This window comes from Mobula hypostoma, chromosome 1 (genome assembly GCF_963921235.1).
Source record: "Mobula hypostoma chromosome 1, sMobHyp1.1, whole genome shotgun sequence".
Lineage (NCBI taxonomy): Eukaryota > Metazoa > Chordata > Chondrichthyes > Myliobatiformes > Myliobatidae > Mobula > Mobula hypostoma.
Window position 1 is genome coordinate 108,791,115 of NC_086097.1, and position 16,925 is coordinate 108,808,039.

General features: G+C 42.8%; 1 protein-coding gene across 1 annotated transcript in view; it reads right to left on the reverse strand.

The window, feature by feature from the left end:
* LOC134342710 (regulator of G-protein signaling 22-like) overlaps window positions 1-16,925 on the reverse strand; it is a 184,412-nt gene that overhangs the window by 128,032 nt on the left and 39,455 nt on the right. Inside the window, exons 5-7 of the mRNA XM_063041199.1 lie at window positions 14,839-14,924; window positions 10,909-11,050; window positions 10,013-10,085 (exon numbers count right to left, since the gene is read on the reverse strand). Coding sequence (XP_062897269.1) covers window positions 10,013-10,085; window positions 10,909-11,050; window positions 14,839-14,924 — 301 coding nt within the window. The remainder of the gene's footprint in view (window positions 1-10,012; window positions 10,086-10,908; window positions 11,051-14,838; window positions 14,925-16,925) is intronic.

Here is a 16,925-nt window from a genome sequence, read left to right on the forward strand (position 1 = left end):
AAGCTGACAGCGATACAGGTGGATGCTTCCCTGGTATCATGGATTCTTGATTACCTGACTGGCAGACCACAGTACATGTGCTTGCAACACTGTGTGTCCGACAGAGTGATCAGCAGCACTGGGGCTCCACAGGGGACTGTCTTGTCTCCCTTTCTCTTCACCATTTACACCTCGAACTTCAACTACTGCACAGAGTCTTGTCATCTTCAGAAGTTTTCTGATGACTCTGCCATAGTTGGATGCATCAGCAAGGGAGATGAGGTTGAGTACAGGGCTATGGTAGGAAACTTTGTCACATGGTGTGAGCAGAATTATCTGCAGCTTAATGTGAAAAAGACTAAGGAGCTTGTGGTAGACCTGAGGAGAGCTAAGGTACCGGTGTTTCCATCCAGTTTCCAACCAGTGTGGACATGGTGGAGGATTACAAATACCTGGGGCTACGAATTGACAATAAACTAGACTGGTCTAAGAACACGGAGGCTGTCTACAAGAAGGGTCAGAGCTGTCTCTATTTCCTGAGGAGACTGAGGTCCTTTAACATCTGCTGGACGATGCTGAGGATGTTCTACGAGTCTGTGGTGGCCAGTGCTATCATGTTTGCTGTTGTGTGCTGGGGCAGCAGGCTGAGCGTAGCAGACACCAATAGAATCAACAAACTCATTCGTAAGGCCAGTGATGTTGTAGGGATGGAACTGGACTCTCTGACGGTGGTGTCTGAAAAGAAGATGCTGTCCAAGTTGCATGCCATCTTGGTCAATGTCTCCCATCCACTACATAATGTACTGGGTGGGCACAGGAGTACATTCAGCCAGAGACTCATTCCTCCGAGATGCAGCACAGAGCGTCATAGGAAGTCATTCCTGCCTGTGGCCATCAAACTTTACAACTCCTCCCTTGGAGGGTCAGACACCCTGAGCCGATAGGCTAGTCCTGGACTTATTTCATAATTTACTGGCATAATTTACATATTACTATTTAACTACTTATGGTTCTATTACTATTTATTATTAATGGTGCAACTGTAACGAAAACCAATTTCCCCCGGGATCAATAAAGTATGACTATGACTATGACTATATTTGCTGTTGTGTGCTGGGGCAGCAGGCTGAGGGTAGTAGACACCAACAGAATCAACAAACTCATTCGTAAGGCCAGTGATGTTGTGGGGATGGAACTGGACTCTCTGACAGTGGTGTCTGAAAAGAGGATGCTGTCCAAGTTGCATGCCATCTTGGACAATGTCTCCCATCCACTACATAATGTACTGGTTGGGCACAGGAGTACATTCAGCCAGAGACTCATTCCACCGAGATGCAACACTGAGCTTCATAGGAAGTCATTCCTGCCTGTGGCCATCAAACTTTACAACTCCTCCTTTGGAGGGTCAGATACCCTGAGCCAATAGGCTGGTCCTGGACTTATTTCCTGGCATAATTTACATATTACTATTTAATTATTTATGGTTTTATATTGTTATATTTCTACTCCATTCTTGTTTGGGGTAACTGTAAGGAAAATCAATTTCCTTCGGGATCAATAAAGTATGACTATGACTATGCCTCCTCTGGACTCCAGGCCCTGTTTTTCTAAAACCTGTCCTGCCTTGCAGCATCCACCCTGCCTAACCATGCACAGGCATGCCTCGTCAAGATAGAAAACTTTTCAGCTTACACTGTGGGCAACATTTTAAATGACTTGAATAATGAACTGAAATAGCATATGTAGGCAATTTCAAAACAATGGTGCATGATTGAGAAATTTCATGGTGAATTTCATGATCAGCATCCCAAAATCCATAAGGTACACCCAAAAGTATTCAGGAAGCAAAATCTTTGTTGTTCAGTGTAATCTAATGACACTTCCTTAACCTGACCAATGTCATTTCCCAAAAATCCAGCAGGCCAAGTTTCTCACTGGGGCAAGCAAACTTTGATCAACAAAGTTTTGCAGAACATGTCTGAAATTTGTCCCCTTTTCTGCACTTTACACCAAGTGTTATTCCCACACCTCTCATCATTCCTCACACCACAGAAAGTGATCCCCACTCTGATATCAACGCTAACCTCTTTGCCTCTTTATTATCCCCATGATTTTCAACATCAAGCCTTGATTTACTTCTGAATCCCACCATCTGATGCCAATTTCTGTCCCTCATCTCTGGCCAAATCTATCAGGCTCTCTTCTACTGATTCCCCGCCTAATCTTTGTCCAATCTTGGCTCCTCCCAACCCAAATCAATCTGCTGAAACCTCAACCACAATTCAAACATTAAGTGCTACTTTCCTTCTTCTGATCCACCCTGCCATAACCTTTCCGTCCCTCGGTAAATGTGGAGTTCTGATGCAGCCATCCTCTCAACTCACAGCAAAGACACCCCAGAGTAAATGACATACTTTACTCCACATTCCTATCCCTCCCTTACATGTTTTAAGATTCAAGGGCACAGATGTTGGACATTTCCTTGTCAGACCAATCCACGTAATTGGGATTTTGTCTGTAATAAATTTGTTTATCTAACTTTGATCGAGGCACGACTGCGCAAGCTCATGGACGTCAGCCAGTTAGAACAGCAAGAAGAGTTTAAAAGGAGGAAGCTTTATAGAGCGGACGACAGAGTATAGGTGGGCAGAATAGGAGGGCTTTGGTTCAACGGGGCTTAAGCGACAGTGGATCGAGGCAAGGTAGGTTGCCTGTGTAGAATACAGACAGGAAGTATGTGTGTGAGGCCAGAAGTATCTGTGCTCGGTGTCAGATGTGGGAAGTCCTGGAGCCTCCCAGCCTCCCGTACAGCCACATCTGCACCAAGCACGTTGAGCTGCAGCTCCTTGGGGACCGCATTAGGAAATTGGAGATGCAGTTCGATGACTTTCGTGTGGTCAGGGAGAGTGAGGAGGTGATAGAGAGGTGCTATAGGCAGGTAGTCACACCGGGGTCTCGGGAGACAGATAAGTGGGTAACAGCCAGGAGGAGGAAAGGCAGGAGTCATATTTTAGAGAGTAACCCCTGTGGCTGTTTCCCTTAACAATAAGTACTCCTTCTTCAGTACTGTTGGGGGGGAACGGCCTACCTGGGGGAAGCAACGGTGGCTGCTCCTTTGACACAGAGCCCTTTTCTGCAGCAATGACACTATCTCTGATCAACAGTGCTACGCCCCCACCTCTTTTGCCTCCCTCTCTGTCCTTTCTGAAACATCTAAAGTCTGGCACTCGAAGTAACCATTCCTGCCCCTAAGCCATCCAAGTCTGTAATGGCCACAACAATATAGCTTCAAGTACTGATCCACGCTCTAAGCTCATCTGCTTTGTTCATAATACATGGAGGTATTATCTATGGAGTCTCCATGGGTGTAAGTTAGCAACAGGAAGGGGTCAATAACTCTACTGGGTGTTTTTTTATAGACCACCCAATAGCAACAGGGATATTGAGGAACAGATAGGGAGACAGATTCTGGGAAGGTGTAATAATAACAGGGTTATCGTGGTGGGAGATTTTAATTTCCCAAATATCAATTGGCATCTCCCTAGAGCAAGGGGTTTAGATGAGGTGGAGTTTGTTAGGTGTGATTAGGAAGGTTTCTGGACACAATATGTAGATAAGCCTAAAAGAGGAGAGGCTGTACTTGATCTGGTATTGGGAAATGAACCTGGTCAGGTGTCAGATCTCTCAGTGGGAGAGCATTTTGGAGATAGTGATCACAATTCTATCTCCTTTACCATAGCACTGGAGAGGGATAGGAACAGACAAGTTAGGAAAGCATTTAATTGGAGTAAGGGGAAATATAAGGCTATCAGGCAGGAACTTCGAAGCATAAATTGAAAACAGATGTTCTCAGGGAAATGTATGGAAGAAATGTGGAAAATGTTCAGGGGATATTTGCGTGGAGTTCTGCATAGGTATGTTCCAGAGAGACAGGGAAAGGATGGTAGGGTACTGGGACAATGGTGTACAAAGGCGTTTGTAAATCTAGTCAAGAAGAAAATAAAAAGCTTATGAATGGTTCAAAAAACTAGGTAATGATAGAGATCTAGAAGATTATAAGGCTAGCAGGAAGGAGCTTAAGAATGAAAGGGGCGATGAGAAGGCCTTGGCAGACAGGATTAAGGAAAACCCCAAGACATTCTACAAGTATGTGAAGAGCAAGAGGATAAGACGTGAGAGATTAGGACCAATCAAGTGTGACAGTGGAAAGGTGTGTATGGAACCGGAGGAGATAGCAGAGGTACTTGATGAATACTTTGCTTCAGTATTCACTACGGAAAAGGATCTTGGTAATTGCAGGGATGACTTACAGGGGACTGAAAAGATGAGCATGTAGGTATTAAGAAAGAGGATGTGCTGGAGCTTTTGGAAAGCATCAAGCTGGATAAGTCACCGGGACCAAACAAGATGTACCCCAGGCTACTGTGGGAGGTGAGGGAGAAGATTGCTGAGCCTCTGGTGATGACCAATGGGAATGGGAGAGGCTCTGGAGTATTGGAGGATTGCAGATGTTGTTTCTTTATTCAAGAAAGGGAGTAGAGATAGCCCGGGAAATTATAGATCAGTGAGTCTTACTTCAGTGGTTGGCAAGTTGATGGAGAAGATCCTGACGGCAGGATTTATGACCATTTGGAGAGGTATAATATGATTAGGAATAGTCAGCATGGCTTTGTGAAAGGTAGGTTGTGCCTTACGGGCCTGATTGAATTTTTCGAGCATGTGACTAAACACATTGATGAAGGCAGAGCAGTAGATGTAGTGTATATGGATTGGATTTCAGCAAGGCACTTGATAAGGTACCCCATGCCAGCCTTATTGAGAAAGTAAGGAGGCATGGGATCCAAGGGGACATTGCTATGTGGATCCAGAACTGGCTTTCCCGCAGAAGACAAAGAGTGGTTGTAGATGGGTCATATTCTGCATGGAGGTCGATGACCAGTGGTGTGCCTCAGGGATCTGTTCCGGGACGCCTACTCTTTGTGATTCTTATAAGCGACCTGGATGAGGAAGTGGAGGGATGGGTTAGTAAATTTGCTGATGACACAAAGGTTGGGGGTGTTGTGGATAGTGTGGAGGGCTGTCAGAGGTTACAGTGCAACATTGACAGGATGCAAAACTGGGCTGTGAAGTGGCAGATGGAGCTCAACCCAGATAAGTGTGAAGTGGTTAATTTTGATAGGTCAAATATAATGGCAGAATATAGTATTAATGGCAAGACTCTTGGCAGTGTGAAGGATCAGAGGGATCTTGGGGACTGAGTTCATAGAACACTCAAAGCTGCTGCGCAGGTTGACTCTGTGGTTAAGAAGGCGTACGACGCATTGGCCTTCATCAATCGTGTGATTGAGCTTAAGAGCTGAGAGGTAATGTTGCAGCTATATAGGACCCTGGTCAGACCCCACTTGGAGTACTGTGCTCAGTTCTGGTCACCTCACTACAGGAAGGACGTGGAAACCATAGAAAGGGTGCAGAGGAGATTTACAAGGATGCTGCCTGGATTGGGGAGCATGCCTTATGAGAATAGGTTGAATGAACTCGGCCTTTTCTCCTTGGAGCGACGGAGGATGAGAGGTGACCTGATAGAGGTGGATTAGATGATGAGAGGCATTGATAGTGTGGATAGTCAGAGACCTTTTCCCAGGGCAGAAATGTCTATCACGAGAGGGCACAGTTTTAAGGTGCTTGGAAGTAGGTACAGAGGAGATGTCAGGGACAAGTTTTTTTTAAACGCAGAGAGTGGTGAGTGCGTGGAATGGGCTGCTGGCGATGGTGGTGGAGGTGGATATGATAGGGACTTTTAAGAGACTCCTGAATAGGTACATGGAGCTTAGAAAAAGAAGGCTATGGGTAACTCTAGGTAATTTCTAAGGTAAGGACATGCTCGGCACAGTTTTGCGGGCTGAAGGGCCTGTATTGCGCTGTAGGGTTTCTATGTTTCTAACAACATTTAATTAGTTCTTAGTACACTGTAACCCTGCTTTAAAGAAATGTATTAACAAGCACCAAATATCCAAAATTTAAATACTTACTTCCTGAAAGTCACCCATCACCAAAATGTTCAGAGTTATCACAGCATTTCTTTTACATGTTAGCATTCTACTTGATTTCTACAGTTTTCAGGTTCTCTGTGTAACTTCTTATACAGTAAGCAAATGACAGTGAAATGGGATTGGTGAAAGGAAGCAGAACTGCAGACACAGAAGCTTAATAATAAATTCTGGAACAAGGGGGCCTATACAATTGAAAATTACTTTTCCAATTGGACCATCTAAAGAAATTGTAAAATTCTTGAATTCAAAATTACTGGTTAACAATACTGACCACAAAACCATTGGAAAGCTGCAAAATGCTATTTGTTTCATGTACATCCTTCAGCAATGCAAATTTTCAACCTAACGTGATCAATTTGCAGCAAGCTCTGACAGCTGAGGGATCCCAACCTAATACCAGCTGATACTGGTGCCTACTTCTTCCCTGAGACTGTCTCAGGAAATTTGGTGTCATTGCAGAGCAGGGAGAGGCTATAACTCATGTTGAGTTGCTTGCTGGAATTACTTAGGTGGTCCTTCAGTTCAGTTGGCGTGGGTATGGATAAGTGCTGGTTTTCCCAGCAATGCCTGTATCCCGTGAGTAAATAAATAAAACTGATTAGAAAGTTGACAAATGGTCTTCTGTGCTGCATCATTCTCATTGATGAAAACTAAGAATGTGCTGGACATCATTCATTTCTCAACAACACCATTACAATAGAACTTAAGGGTTATTTATCTCACTCGTAGGATGTTGCTATGCAAAAAAAATTGACTAGAGAAACAAATTGCTTTTCTTTCATTGCAACCATGTGAAATATTGCACTGTTTTAAGAAAGCTCTTTTGGTAACTCTGAGTTAAGACAGGTGGCATGTAGATGCAATCTTTCTCCTATGCTCCCAGCAAGATACTGGTTGAAAGACCCTCTAATTAAAATTCTTGATTGTGAAAATGGGTTTAGTAATATCAGTTAAAAAAAAGAAAAACCTGCAGATGCTGGAAATCCAACCACCACACACACAAAATGGTGGAGGAACTCAGTAGACAAGGCAGCATCTATGGAAAAAAAAATACAGTGAAAGTTTCAAGCCAAGACCCTTCCTCAGGACAGCAGAAAAAGGATCAGGAGTCAAAGTAAGAAGGTGGGGAGAGGGGAGGAAGAAACACAAGGTGATAGGGAAAACCGGAAGTGGGGAGGGGTGAAGTAAAGAGCTTAGAAGTTTATTGGTGAAAGAGGTACAGGGCTGGGGAAGGGAGACTCTAACAGAAGACAGAAGGCCATGGAAGAAAGAAAAGGGGGAGGAGCACCAGAGAGAGCAGGCAAGGAGACAAGGTGAGAGAGAGAAAAGGGGATGGGGAATGTTGAAGGAGGGGGGTGGGGTTGGCCATTACTGGAAGTTCGGGAAAAAAAATCAATATTCATGCCATCATGTTGGAGGCTACCCAGATGGAATCTAAGGTGTTGCTCCTCTAACCTGAGTATGGCCTCATTGCGACAATGGAGGAGGCCATGGATTGACATGTCAGAATGAGAACGGGAAGTGGAATCAAAATGGGTGGCAATAGGGAGATCCCGCTTTTGCTAGCAGACGGAGCATAGGTGCTCGGCAAAGCGGTCTCTCAATGTACGTTGGGTCTCACCGATATACAGGAGGTCACAGAGCACCAGATACAGTAGATGACCCCAACAGGCTCACAGGTGAAATGTCGCCTCAACTGAAATGACCGTTTGGGGCCCTGAATGTTACTGAGGAAGGAGGTGTAGGGGCAGGTGTAGCACTTCTTCCGCTTGCAAGGATAGGTGCTGAGAGGGAGATCAGTGGGGAGGGACGAATGGACAAAGGAGTCGTGTAGGGAGCGATCCCTAGTAATATCAGTTTTTGGATAGTAAAAGACCTGTTCCAGCACAACCACATGTTTATTTCTACCAGGAAATGTGGTGGCTGCCTGGCTTTCAAAGGGTTTAGGATGCGAGCATATTAACCTCACCAGCAGCATCAAGAGATAGCTGGCAGACCATGTGGACAAACAATTTTGGACATTTTGTGGCATCACACAATCGAGATTTCACTTCTGCATTGCAGAACGTGTCATTAACATCTATGATTAATGAAATGTTATTAGTCAGACCAGTTGCTCCCACTCATGAGTTTATTAAACCTATTTAATCTTATACTCTAATAAAGTGGTACAAGTTCCAGAGAACATAGGTTCACTTTACCCAGTCTTTCTTCATAGGACAGACAGCACACACATTCCAGGAATCAATCTTGTGCACAGCTCATACGGCAAGTAATACTTTCTCAATGAGAACAAAACTACGCACAGTACTCTAGACATCATCTCAACAAAGCCCCTACACTAGTGCAGAAAAAGCACTGTAATCTTTTACTTTGTAGTCTGAGCTTTCCGGGTACATGTAGGCTGACTTCTGTGATTCATGTGCAAGGACGCTCACATTAAAGAACGTTTTGTTTCTTCATTCTCCACTGGGTAACCTCATATTTCCCCAAAATATATTCTGTTACTTTTTTTATCTATCATTTAACCTGCTCGTATCCATTTATGGATGCAAGCGTGTTAGACCCACCAGCAGCATCAAACACTTACAGCTCACTTCCCTTTGTTTTATCATCAAACCTGGATGAGTTCCAGTCAGATTCTACATTCAATGACATAAACAGTTGTCTTTCAAGTATTAAACTTTGGAATCATAGTACACTACAGCAGAGAAACATGCCCTTCAGCCCATCTAGTCTGTGCCAGGCTATTATTCTGCCTTATCCCATTGACCTGCACCTGGGTGATAGTCTTGCACACCCCTCCATCCATGTACTTAACTAAATTTCTGGTTAATGTTGGAATTGAACCCCATCCACACATCCGTTGACAGCACATTCCACACTCTCACCACCCTGTGTGAAGAAGTTCCCCATCATTTTCCCCTGAATTATTTCATCTTTCACCCTTAACCTACGACCTCTATTAGATGACCAGAATTGCACGCAACACTCCAAATTAAGCCTCACCAATGGCACATACAACTTCAACATAACATCCCATCTCCTGTACTCAATACTTGATCTATGAAGGCCAATGTGCCAAAAGGTCTTTTTATGACCGTCTACCTGTGATGCACTTTCAATGAATTATGACCTGTATTCCCACATCCCTTTGTTCTACTGCACTCCCAAGCACCCTACCATTTACTGTGCAAGTCCTACTGTGGTTTGTTCTTCAAAGTGCAACACACCACACTTTCCCGCATTAGATTCCATCTGCCATTTATCAATCCATTTTTTCCATCTGGCCCAGATCCCACAGCAAGTCTTGATAGCCTTCCTCACTGTACACTATGCCCCCCAATCATGGTATCATCTGCAAATCTGGGGACCCAGATAACCACATTATCATCTAGATCATTGACATAGATGACAAACAACAATGGATCCAGCACCGATCTCCCGTGAAGGCAGTGTCAAATCCACAGTGAAAAGTGTTAAATATAAGCAATTGTGCAGATGCTGGAAATCCAGATTAACAAACTGCTGGAGGAACTCAATAGGTCAGGCAGCATCTATGGAGGAAAGAAACAGTCAATGCTTTGGGTTGCAACCTTTTCATCAAGACAATTTACTATTTCATCATTTATGCTAACCAACTTAGAAGTTCTTGACCAACCTCCCATGCTGGATCTTGTCAAAAGCCTTGCTGCAGTCTATGTAGACAATATCCACTACCTTTCCTTCAGCAACTTTCCTGGTAATCTCCTTGAAAAACTCTACAAGATTGGTTAGACACACCTGCCATGCACAAAGCCATGTTACCTATCCATAATTAGGCCCCATCTATCCAAATACATAACTCCACAATGGATGGTCCCAAGCCCAGTTGCAAAAAGGCTAGCAACCCCATCCCCAAAAATCCAGTATGACAGAAACGGCAACAAAAGTTCCAAAGACTCTTCCCTGGGAGAGGATGGATCTTCAAAGACAGGCTATACCTGGAGACAAATTGAAAGCCTGGACCAGGTCAGAGCACTCTGATGAGCTGCTGTCGGCATTAGGGGTGATGAACTAACAACAAGAAAAATATCAACAATCCAAATACTTATGCATCCGGTCCTTTAAAATACCTTCCAATAACTCACCCACTAATGACAACAGGCTCACCACCCTGTAATTTCCTTGTTTATTTCTAAATCTTTTCTTAAACAGTGGAACAACATTAGCTATCCTTCATTACTCTGGCACCTCAGCCGTGGCTAAGAACCTTTTATACACCTGTGCTAGAGCCCCTGCAATTTCTGCACAAGCCTCGCACAAGATTCAAGGGGACGCATCTCTTTCAGCTTCACAAGTTAGAATTTCATGCTGAATATTATATTCATGGACCAATTTTCATTAACCAATCTTCTATCTATAATGGCATACAACTCCATAATCTATTAACCTTGATCTTGTGTTTGAATCCTTAATATGGTACTTCACTGAATACTTTCTTAAAACCTGCTCTACCAGCCACACCATCAGTAAACTCTAAAATCCATCCACCCTGGTTTCCTTCTCATAAAACCGTGCTCCAATCCATTCGAACATGATTTTTTAAGTGCCATTACACTTTCTAAGCATCACTTTCTGCATTTTCACACTTGGAAGTCAGGCTAAACTGTTGCCTATTTTCTTGACAAATATCTGCTGGTTTTTTTGCAGTCATTCCATTTGGAACCAAACAGTAGGCCATTCAAGTCTGGTTGATTTGCTGGCTTTTAGTCACGAGCTTAGCTTTGCTTATAGTTATTCCTTTCTCAATGGTAACACATTCCAGTTATATCAATAAAACTAGAAGAAGACACAAATGCCTCTCTGCACACTGATGTCATGAGAGTTTGGCCTTTACCTCTCCGAAGAAAATACGTAACTTTTTCATATCTTCAGCCTTGTCTACAATTTTAGGTGCAGGTGTTTCTTTTACTTCAAAGTGCTGTGGGACCATCAGAGGGCCATTTTTGCATTCCAACTGAGACAGCAGCTTTGCAAGTCTATATTTAATAAAAGGAACAATCTTTGATCAGTGGGTGGTGCTTGGATAACTAAGCTTTTCTTTTTTTAAAAAGATAAACCATTAAAATACCACATTGCAAATTCATTCTTTACATCAATGCTATGAATAATCTATGAAGATTAATCCAGTGATATACATCATACTACAATAGTGGCACGCCGGCTGGTGGCATAGTGGCATCAGCGCTGGACTTCGGGGCGAGAGGTTCCGAGTTCAAATCCGGCCGGCTCCTGTGCACACTCCCCATCCATGCCTGGGTTGAGTGTCGAGCTAACAACTCGACCTCGTAAAAAAAAACCTGGAGAGGGATTGGCTCCGCCAGGTTTCACATGCCCCAGACGCCCCAGACACGCCGTACGATGAGCATACCAAAAAAAAAGCTTGTCATGACGGCAACCCGACGACTCCACCAGGAGTTAGGGCGCGCGCGCACACGCGCACACACACACACACACACACACACACACACACACAATAGGTGACAATCTCAATAAATTTGAGATTTGTGATGAATCTCTAAGAACAACATCCATATATTCTGAAAGAACTAAGAAGAATATTTAAAAATTGGAGAAGAGCATGATATTGTAAAAGAATGCTTGCTTTTCAATATATTCTTGGACTTTGAATTGGAACACAAACAGTTGTGTCTTTCAACCTGCCATTCATGTACTGGCTCTTTGATAGACTAGCTATGATCAGCTTGACTAAGTTTTCTGTCCATAATTCTCCAAATCCTGCAACATAAAGAATCTTCCTAACATCTAGCTTTTCCCCCAAGATTTTCCTCTCCAATTTAGGTACAGCATTTGAGATAATCACAACCTTTGAAAAAAACAATACTTACCTATTGTCTGAATCTTTTCTTGTTAATTTTAAATCTACAGCTTCTGGCTCTGGATCCATCCACCAGATTTTCCAAGAAAGGTAGCTTTGTGATTAAGCAATTTTAAGTTTTACATTATTGTGTGGTGCGGTGGTGATACGCCTCTGCCAAAGGATGTGCCAGGTGCTCCTTCCCTCTGTTCGCCTGTAGGTCACCCTTAGGCAAGGTGTAGCACATGATTATCCCCCCGATTAGGGTCATGTGAAGCTGTAGGAGCAGGTGGTAAATGGTCGTATGAGCAACTGGTGCATATCACAAGTCCTGATTATGTGACCAATGACAATAGGCAGATAATCTCTGAAAAGTATTGATAATGATTGGGGTTACCCGTCTTGTAAAGAGACTGCCCAGAAGGCGGCAATGGCAAACCACTGCGTAGAAAAATTTGCCAAGAACAATCATGATCCTGGAAAGACCATGATCACACATGCCATACAACAGGCACATAATGATCGAACAATAGAGGTAAAAGCAGAACATCTTGGAGATAGTTGGAAGTGTCCGTTGAAAGAGAAACAGCAATAATATTTCAAGACTGAGTTTTCAAACCTGGGAAAATGTACACTCAATGGTCACTTTATTAGGTACCTCCTTTACCCAATAAAGTGGCCACTAAGTGAAAGTTTGTGGTCTTCTGCTGTTGTGGCAAGGTTCAACGTGTTGTGCATTCAGAGGTGCTCTTCTTCACACCGTTGTTTTACCACGTGTCTATCTGAGTTACTGTCACCTTCCTGTCAGCTTGAAGCAGCCTGGCCATTTTCATCTGACCCCTCTCGTTAACAAGATATTATAGCTCACAGAACTACTGCTCACTGGATTTTTTATTTTTGTTTTTTTTTGCACTATTCTCTGTAAACTCTAGAGATTGTTGTTCATGAAAATTCCAGGAAATTTGCAGTTTCTGAGATACTCAAACCACCCCATCTGGCACCAACAACCAATCCAGTCAAAGTTACATGGACCGCAATTCTTCCACATTCTGAGCAGATTCACTGGTGATTGAATAGTTTTCCATTTGGAACTACTTAGATTCAGATATTGAATACAACAAAATCAATATGCAAACATGTTCTGTTTAACTAACGTTCGTACCACACAATACGATGGTTACCTCTAATATAAACAGTTCTCTAAGACAGTGGTCCCCAACCTCCGAGCCGTGATACCGATATCAAAGGATGCAGGGGTGCAGCGGGAGCCGGAGCGCACCCAGCACATCTCTAAGAAAAAAGCCGAAATAAACAAGCTAATTAATTAGGTGCCACCCGGCAGGTAAATGTCGGCCCAGATCAGAGGCGATTGCCGATTTCACTTGCTGTACGCGATGTTCATGCCTCTTTCCACGGCGCTGGAGCCTTCAGCTGTTCTATTGTTTGGTCAATTGAAACGCCAGCCCAGACAAGCTGAAAAGACGGGGCTGTCAGGATCAAGGTGACATGTTGAATCTACACAAACTTCTAATAAGGTATAGGCGCTGCCGTGCTTTCTTTGTAATGACAGTCACATGCTGGTCCCAGGACAGATCCTCTGACACTTTTCAGAGAGAGAAAAGTCGATCCTTAATGCCAAAGAATTTAAAGTTATTGACCTTCTCCACCTCAGTTCCTCTAATGAAGACTGGCTTCTGGGCGGCACCTAATTGTTTCTTTTCGGCTTTTTTCTTAAAGATGTGCTGGGTGCGATCTGGCTACCTCTGCACCCTTGCATGCTTCGCGGCCCGGAGGTTGGGGACCACTACTCTAAGATGCTTGCAGGTGATCACTCAGGTTTTGGAGCCTTTGCCACAATTGCCCCATTTGTCCCTGTGAAAAGGAAGATTTGCAATAGCATATTGAACACTATTTCAGGTGGGTGCATGTGGGTAAAGTGTGTAAAGATCTACAGAGGAGTTAGCACCATCAGTCCCTTCCTGACCACCTTCTCTCTGTTGGATCAGAAGGACATCCACATGACTTTCCTCAGGAGTGCAACTTGAAGGAAAGCAGAAATATCTTTAAATTGTTGGTATTTTATGTCAATGGATCGAAGGTAGGATTCATGACAGGAATAAAACTGACAAAGCTGCTGCTTGAGTCTGAAAGATTACTTTCATCAACTTCTCCAGATGGGGCCAAACTCCCTCTGAAACATTGTACTTCTGATGGATTTCATTTTCTCAAGAAACAGCAGAGACACAACTACATCTAAATAAAAATACATTAGATTAGAGAATAATGTCAGGGCCCTGGAAGAGAGCATATATTATTGCTGTGCTTAAAAGTGGGGAAAAAAGTCAAAGGGACAGTAGTAACAGAGTAGAGCAATTGGAACTGTAACTCAAATGGATAAAAAAAAAATCCAAAAAATTAAAATATAACAAAGAATAATGAGACGGATTTCATAGTTTAATAAAAAAAACTTACAACATAAAAGGTCATTCGGCCAACCAAGTCTTGTCCTTTTTCCAAACTTTTCCCTTTCAGTGACTCCAATAGAGAAATGAATAGACACTTGAAAGAGAATTATTTGCTGGGCTATAAGGAAAGTGAGAATGAGACAGATGAAGATGCTCTAATAGGTGCTAGCATTAACTGGATGGATTGAATGGTTTCCCTCTATGCTGTAATAGCTCTGTGGTGTCCTGAAGAAGGGTCTTAGCCCAAAACATCGACTGTTTGTTCATTTCCTTTACTGCGTGTGTTGCTTTGGATTTCCAGCATCTGCAGAATTTTTCATGTTTATAAAGGGAACTTTTTCTCTCCATAGATGCTGTCTGGCCTGCTGAGTTCCTCTAGCATTTTGAGTTCATTGCTCTGGGTTTACATACGTTATGGTTACCAGTATGAAAGCAACATTAAACATTAGCACAACATAGAAAGGCAAGTTCATTGAGCATTCACCTGTACTCAAAATAATTGTCACTCTTCAGAAATGCTGGAAGTCTTTCATTTATAATCCATGTAATACCCTGCTCCCGATCCAAGCACTAAAATTGACAGAAATAACATGACTTCAAATTAGTTTCCTTTACCATGTTATAGTTCCTCTAATTAAAGATTTAACTATAAATGGAAGAATAGATTTAATTAACACCTGAGGAAGGCATAACAAAACTCTATAGAGATCTTCAGTCATTGATAGAATTTTCTCAAGTTCAAGTTTAATTGTTATTCAACCATACACATCAAAACAGTCAAACGAAACAGTGCTCCTCTGGAGCCAAGATGCAAAACATAGCACCAACAGTCACACACAGCACACAGTACATATAGTTATGATAGGAGATAAACATACATTCACAAAAAATAGTATAGCCTAAGTCCTGGCATGCCCTATAGATTGATGGTGCATGGGATGTTGTCGTGGAACCACTTTTCTGCAAGAACAAGGACACAGCAGTTCCTCATCATGAACTCGTAAAGCCACAGATGAAAACAAGCCGGCTTGTTTTCCACTGGGCGAATACTGGAGAGCAGCACTGGTCGGAGCAACCAACATAGCACACCTCTTTTCTCTCCTTCACCCCCTCCAGCTTCTTCTTCCAAAGGCGGATACAACAGGTGATGCCACGGCATAAGAGCCTAGTCCACTCAACAACTGAGGCCAAGTAGCTTCCCCACTGTTTGTCTCACCAGAGAACTGGACCTGCAGCATTCTATACAACCAATATTCAACAAGGCCTTGCAATCACAAGAAGAACATCCAAGACAATCATTCGGGAGCCATGATTGCATAGCAGTTAGCACTAAGCCAACTGTCTGGGTCACTGGAGTTTGGAGTTCAATTTTGGCATTGTCTGTAAGGAATCTCTGTACTTCCTCCCCTTAGAATGGAAGGGCCTACTCCTGCTGTATCTCTAAATAAAATAAATTTTTAAAAATTTGCACCATTTGTTGGACTGTGCTCTGCCTCTGTGCAACAACGGTATGCAACAAGGCCAGCAGGCGACAATATGGTACGCAACAACTCCAGCTCCATTGCTATCCAGCAACTCACCAGTGGGGTAGACCTGAGGTACTTAATGTTCTTAATATCCAGCAGTGTCTTGCAATTGTACAAAGGCATAATGGATGAACAACTACACCAGTGGTTGGACCCAGAGTGGCTGCACCGCCATCTTCCCAAAGTTCAATAGATTTGATAGGCTTTAAATAATTCCACAATATCCAGCTAGTGAAAGTATCACTTCTAGTAACTTCTGATGACAAACTGAAGGTGTACACTATTTGATTAAAATCTCAGTAATTTAAAAAGTAACTATATTAAAACATGATCCTCCAAAGCAGTTCCCACTTTTGAATTTAATCCTTTACCAATGCTTTTTGTGAAAAATCTAAAATTTTGTTCATTCTTCTGAATAACACAAGCAGCATGATTTTCTAAGTTGGGATTTACCTGCTAACCCTGAAAAATGTAGCATGAACTCAAAAGTTACACCCAGACCCCCTGCTATCCTGGAATTTACTCTACACAACAATTTTAATTGAACTTATCCTGAAAGGTTGCTGGTTAAAACTCCAGGGTTATTTATCTTCCGGGAGTTTGCCAGCATTGTCTAAGTTCCAGTTTTAACAAATTCTTCGGTTATTGTTTAAATAAGCAGGACAACTCAGACAAAGCCAGTAAAATTCTCATTAACATTTCACTTTGGGACCTGATGATGCCCAAGTCTCACACATAAAAATTGCTGGTGAACACAGCAGACCAGGCAGCATCTATAGGAACAGGTACAGTCGACTGTACAGTACCTCTTCCTATAGATGCTGCCTGGCCTGCTGCGTTCACCAGCAATTTTTATGTGTGTTGCTTAAAATACCAGCATCTGCAGATTTCCTCGTGATGCCCAAGTCTTTTATATTTATTTATTTGTTTAGAGATACAACATGGTAACAGCCCTTACAGCCTAACGAGCCCATGCTGCCTAATTACACCCAGTGGACAAATTAACCCATGAACCCGCACATCTTTGGAATGTAAGGGGAAACTG